This window comes from Apteryx mantelli, chromosome 28 (genome assembly GCF_036417845.1).
Source record: "Apteryx mantelli isolate bAptMan1 chromosome 28, bAptMan1.hap1, whole genome shotgun sequence".
In the NCBI taxonomy this organism is placed as follows: Eukaryota; Metazoa; Chordata; class Aves; order Apterygiformes; family Apterygidae; genus Apteryx; species Apteryx mantelli.
Genome location: NC_090005.1, coordinates 6,838,762 through 6,844,749, shown reverse-complemented (window position 1 = coordinate 6,844,749; position 5,988 = coordinate 6,838,762). Strand labels below are relative to the sequence as shown.

Here is a 5,988-nt window from a genome sequence, read left to right as displayed (position 1 = left end):
GCGCAGCAGGGACCATGGGCAAAGCTGTTCCATTGCACTGGAGGAGTGTGGAGGGGTGGACTCTGACTGCAGCCAGGAGACACTGCGCTCCCAGCAGCGCATGATAGGGTCACCCTGTTCCCCTGCAAAAGATCTCCTCCCTGCAGTGTTCTTCCTGGACATGGGTGCCGGGTAGGGGGATGTCCATTCGAGTGGTCGCTTCTCTTCAAAGATGAAGGACAAACTCCTGTGAACCCCACACTTTGCCAATGCTACACCTGCGATATGTGCAGCAGCTCCAGGAGGCTGGAGGCACAAACATTGGATACCGCTCCCTGCAGAATGCTGTACAAAACGTCCAGGGTCAGCAGTGAGGAAAGAGGGTTTGGGCATTTCTCTACTGGTTCCTCATATCTGCAGGACACTTTCAGGATGGGATCCTGCCCTGCTTGGATCTTATTGACATCTCCCAGCACAGGGTAACCTGGGACTCGCACAAAGGTTTGGTGGCTCTCCGTAGCTCACCCAGTGCTTACCTGGGCATAGAGAGAGAAGCTTCCATGTTCTGCATGTGATCACTTGGAGGGAGGGAGAAGATGCCAAAGAAACAAGTGTGGAAGAAGCTTTTAATCTGTGCATCCTCGAGGACCAGTCATGCTTTTCTGTTGGGAGACAGAGGCACCAGTCAAATGCAGGCGCACCGTCCATATGACCCGGGAATGGGATGTGTGTCTATTGGGGAGGGTGAGCCCGCGGTGGCCCTGATACCAATGGGCAAACCCCGCAGGGAGGCATCTCCTCCCACAGGGACACAGGCCCAGGGAGGGAAGACAGTCAAAGGTGGGCAATTGTGTTTCAGGAGCAGGAAATCCCCTGGGAAAGGGGAGTGTGTTGGGGGGGGGGGGAGGGGGCAGGGAGTTGGAGCAGACAGGAAACCCTCACAATATCCAACCAGCCTTGGCAGAGGTTCATGCTGGAAAACTCAGAGCATGTGGCTGCAAGATCTCTGAATGAAAGATTTCATCTGGGAAATGCCAAAACATTTGGTCAGGACATATTTTAAGGAAAAGGTTTTTTCAATGCAAACCGAGTGGGTGGTTTTCCCTGTGGGGTGATGCCAGCTGAATTCCCCCAGGCTACGGGAGCCCTGAAGCCAGTCCTCCTGCATCTCAGCCAGTGCCGAACTGTGGGAATGGGCTGCTCCCAGGTGGTCCTTCAGGTGAGGTTTCGTATGAGGGTGAGTATACCAGGACTAGATTCAGATGGTGCTACCGGCAAGGGAGGGCCCTGACCCTTTCCAGTGTTGGTGCTGGGTTTTGGTGCCTCTGGCCCTAGCCCCAGTGTCGCCACCTGCCTTCTCCTGGTCTCCCTGGGAACTCGCTCCTCTCCCTGTGGCTTCTGGCTCTGGCCAAGGGTCCACTGTGGCCATCCCTGAGGAGGCAGACAAGTCCCAGAGGAATGCCACTCTTACCTAGGTCAGGAACTGGGGACACCTCAAGAAAACAGTCCAGCCCCCTAAGGGGTGCCTGGGGACAGCAGGGAAAGATTTGGCCTATGCTCTGCCTCCTTCTCAGGAAGACCTGAGCTCTCTGGCCTGCTCCCTGTCCCTCAGTCTGGCACTTCCACAGCAGGATGTCACTATGAATCTTGGAACTGGCTGGGCACATCCATGGAATCCTGCACAATTCTGTGCACACAGAGTAACCCAGGATGCACAAATGTGTTCAAATACATACGCAGATACATAGGCACAAGCATGAGTTCATGAGCACACATGCACATGAAGTTAACATAAATACACTTATGCATGCACATGCAAACACACATATGCACAGAAACATGAGCTCATGCATGTGCCCCCATGCTCAGTCTCACAGGCTGGTACACAAACACACTCACCCACCCAGTAGTGCCCACAAACACACACCAGGGTAGGGGGGGGATACCAAGGCGACATCAGTGAGATGCTGAGGGCCTCCCCTGCAGAGCAGGGCTGGAGCACCCTGTGCGGGACAAGGCCCCAGACAAGCTGACAGTGCTCTCTGAGGACTCTCAAGGACTGTCCAGAGAGAGGAGGAGGACAAACAGGTCAGCCAGTCTCTCCTGCGTGCAGTGTTAAGTGGAAGGCGTTGAATCCCGGTAGTGGTGACTGTTGCAGAAAGATGGGAGGGAGAGAAAGAGAAGGATGCTGTGCATCCTCATACCTGCAAGCCCTCGGACATTGAGACAAGGATTGCAAGGCTGGGATTGTGCCCCTTCCTGAGAATGGGGCCACAAAGAACCCTACCAAAGCATCTCAGTGTGATGACATCTGCCTGCACAGAACCCCTCTGGCCACTGCACCATGTCTTCTGCCTGCACTGACACATTTGTGCCCCAGAAATCCTTGGACCTCTCATCAGAGCACTCAAAGGAGCCTCGGGGAGATATTGGGCATGGCATAAAGCAGGAAACGAAAAGGAAGCCTAGAGGGAAACAACAACACAGCCTATCTCATTAGCTGGGATGTTTTCCATTCATTGTGAGCATCTTAGAAATTTGTCACTTGTGCAAAGGATGACACTGTGTCTGGGGCAGCGCAGGCCCAGTATAACAGGCAGCCCAACTCCTCGTTCTTTCATCCGCTTCCCTCGCTGCCTTCTCATTGGGAACCAGGTGAGTCTGAAGGCTCTTCTCTTCCACCTCCTCCTTCCGGATGAGGTCTTGCTTCAGTGACTATCTCAGCTGAAATCTTCTCCTCTGTCTTATGCTGGTGCTTTGAGATCCTTGTCGTGGGTGGCGGAAGGGAGTAGAAGGTCTGTCAAGGAGAGAGGCTGGGACTTTGCTGAGGTGGCTCTTCAGCTATAGGCTAGGCAGAAGCCATCCTGGGCCTGGCAGCTCTTTGCAGGACCTTGGCAGAGTCAGGGCAAGAAGCCCTTGGGCCTACTCACACAGCCTCCATCTCCAGGCCCAGCAGGTGCCTGGGCTCCCTCGTGGCAGGGTCACAGGCTGCTCCTTACATGCCCCTGTGCTCTGCTTCCTCCCTGCCCTCCCTCGCAGGTGCACCTCCAGTCCCCAGACATGTCCTGCTATGACCAGTGCCAGCCATGCCGGCCCTGTGGCCCCACCCCGCTGGCCAACAGCTGCAACGAGCCCTGTGTCAGGCAGTGCCAGGCCTCCATCGTTGTCATCCAGCCCTCTCCTGTGGTGATGACCCTGCCCGGCACCATCCTCAGCTCCTTCCTGCAGAACACTCTTGTGGGATCCTCCACCTCTGCTGCTGTTGGCAGCATCCTCAGCTGTGGAGGAGTCCCCAGCACCTCTGCGTGCTGTGACCTCTCCAGCATTTCCAGCCACTACCGCAGCAGAAGGTGCCCCCCCTGCTAATGCCACTGATGACAGCCCAGACAAGGACCTTCAGGAACCCAGAAGATGGTGCTAAACTGAGGAGAAAGCTCCTGGCCATGGGTTTCAGGGAGACTGAGCATTCAGGGCTTCCCATACAATGGAGGTCAGAAAGGGGGGGGGGGGGGTCACTGAAACACTTCCTGTCTTCTACTCTTCCCTTTCCTTCCAATTTTCTCTGTTATTTTCTGCTCCTCTGTGCTGCAAAGCCCCCCCCCCCCCCCCCCCCCACACACACACAAGCTGGCCTAGGGAAGATCTGTTGCCCCCTCTCCCTCTGCAGGGCAGGCAGACAGATGCCCTGTGGAAATTCTGCCATGGCTATGGGGCACAGATTCTTGACTGCTCCTGGTGCTCCCTGCACGAGGGCCTCCGCTCTGAGTGACCTTGTTTCCCTCTTTAGAGTCATTAAAGTGCATTCAAGCCTGGTCCTCTGTGTGTTCTTTCCCTTTCCAGATGCTCTGCCAAGCTGCCCAGGGAGAAACGTGTTGCTCTGCAGGGAAATAAGGTTGGGGCACAAGGAGGCCCTTCACCATTCCCGGAGGAACAGGAGGAATGGACACACGGCAATGGGCCCCTTTCAGGCACTGTCCCTTGGAGCTGAGGTAGATACCCCCAGCTACTCCCCAGGCAGTGGCCATCAGTCGTTGCCTTGCTGAACATCGGCCCAGAAACATTCCCCTGGCCTTGGAGTACGTCCTGCAGAGTGGGACCCCAACCACTGCCATCCTCTAGTGAAGAGCCCAGGCTTACAGGAGACCCTGTGAAGTGAGCAGTCCCACAAGCTGTTGGGGAAGGGATTTCCTCTTGCTCTGGATGGAGCTGGGAAAGAGGCTCAGACAGAAGATGGTCTCAGAGGATGGTAGGAGTGGAGACGGTGGTAGAAGTAGCCTTGGCGATAACTCAGGACCTTCTCCTCCTCATCCTTCTGTCTGTCGCCAGAATGAGGGGGTATGGTCTACACCCAAGGGCAGGGGTAGCAAGTGTAGAGCCCCTATGCTCCACTCATGCCCCTGTGGCTGGTCACTCAATTCCTGTTCAGGCTTTGGGCCTAACACAGAGCTCATGCTAAGTCCTGGTGTGTGTTGGGAACAGCACCATTAGGCTAAAGTGAGAGCTACGCATGTGCCTCTTACTCAAGGGCAGAAAGAACAAGGTCTGCTATCCTTGCAGTTTTATAAGTAACTACTTCTTAACACCTGAGCGAACTGATACTTTTCAGAATTAAGCAAGCTCTTTCACAGTAACTGAAACAACCAATGAGAATGCTATAGCCCAAACTTCCTAGCTGGAAGGTATAAATACATCAGCTTACCCAAACAGCCTTTGAAGTGGATCCACCAGCAGCTGGACTGCTGAGGCTCTTGTGCTTCCTGGTGTAATTCAGGGGACGCCCGCATCGCACCAGAGGAGGAAGGATGAGCACTCTCACCATCAGCTAGGTAACTATTTTGCTCATAAGTATGTGAATTAGTGAATTGATGAAGTAACAAATCAGAACATTAAAAATTTAGGCCAGTCTGTTGAAAAGGGATTGAGCCCTCGTTTGCTTTTTAAGGAATGAGTTTATGAAATAAAGGTTGATTCACACAGAACGTTGTCCTGTAAAATCGAGAGATCACAACAAATCGTGGCATTTTATTTGTGTCAGAGGTGGGATCTCTCTCAGATGCATTCTGTTGACCGGCACAAGGTGCTTTGCCATGCCGACTGGGGCAATTTTTTAAGTGCGAGTGTGACGAGCAAGTAAAGAGTTAACAGGACTAAAGAAGTTTGCCAACTGATATGTGCAAGGCCGTGGGATAGAAACTGCACGGACTTCAGGCAGGGAGGAAGCAATGCGGAGGTATTGTGGTCTTCCCTCGCTAGCACAGACTTTCCAAGCAGAAAAAGAAGAAACAGTCCTGTGATTGTGCGACTCGCAGAGGTCAGCAAAAGCAGTGTTTGCCCAGAGCCCCAGCCCTATAAAAAGAGACTTGGAAGCTAAGAGAGTTTGAGCAGGGGACAGGAACGTGACCTGATCATCCTCTCCAGCTGGACTGTGAGTATTTTCCCCCCCTCCCCTTTTCCTGGGATGCTGGGTTAAGGTAACTCCTTGAGGCTGAGAGTCCTCTCGCTTAGAGAGTGAACAAGATAGCTTTCGCATTGGGATAAGCAGTGTTTCTGATTAACAGTGCAGTAGCTGACGGTTTGGGGTTATCCTTTCTAAATTAGCAATCACATCATTTTAATGGGTGTTACTAATCCGAGAGCTTGTGTGAGGAAATAAATATATATTTGTATTACCTTACTGTCTCAGTCGTTACTATTGAACCTTCATAGCGTGACAGTAACTTTTGGTGTAGTCGGTAGAATAGGACAAAGACTCAGTAGATACATAAGCTAGGGTAACCGGATAGAAACGTTTTGAACTATGTCGCTGCGTGAGTTATTGAGGAGACACGGATGCGGACCCTCAAGCCCTGGAGCTGACTGGGCAAATGATAATTGGGAAGATGAAGCCTCTGTCGTGTGTAGGATAGAGGAATTGACTGGCAGACAGCAGGACAGGTCCCCAGCCTGCAGCACTGCTGCCCGCTGCTATTGGGCAGGGGGACAAGACCCAAGGAACAGAGGAGAACCTTT

The 5,988-nt window shown here is 53.1% G+C and overlaps 1 protein-coding gene across 1 annotated transcript; it reads left to right on the top strand.

The window, feature by feature from the left end:
* Window positions 1-2,535: 2,535 nt before the first annotated feature.
* Window positions 2,536-3,345, top strand: LOC136994347 (feather keratin Cos2-3-like). Its single transcript, XM_067311806.1, has 2 exons — window positions 2,536-2,634; window positions 3,019-3,345. The coding sequence occupies exons 1-2, from the start codon at window positions 2,536-2,538 to the stop codon at window positions 3,343-3,345; spliced, it is 426 nt and encodes a 141-aa protein (XP_067167907.1).
* The last annotated feature ends 2,643 nt before the right edge of the window (window positions 3,346-5,988 follow it).

Excerpts from the sequence above, each read along its gene's own strand:
- LOC136994347 (XM_067311806.1), top strand. The coding sequence starts at position 2,536 with ATGACACTGTGTCTGGGGCAGCGCAGGCCCAGTATAACAGGCAGCCCA. Across the intron at positions 2,635-3,018 it reads GCCTTCTCATTGGGAACCAG|GTGCACCTCCAGTCCCCAGA; the intron begins GTGAGTCTGAAG and ends CCTCCCTCGCAG.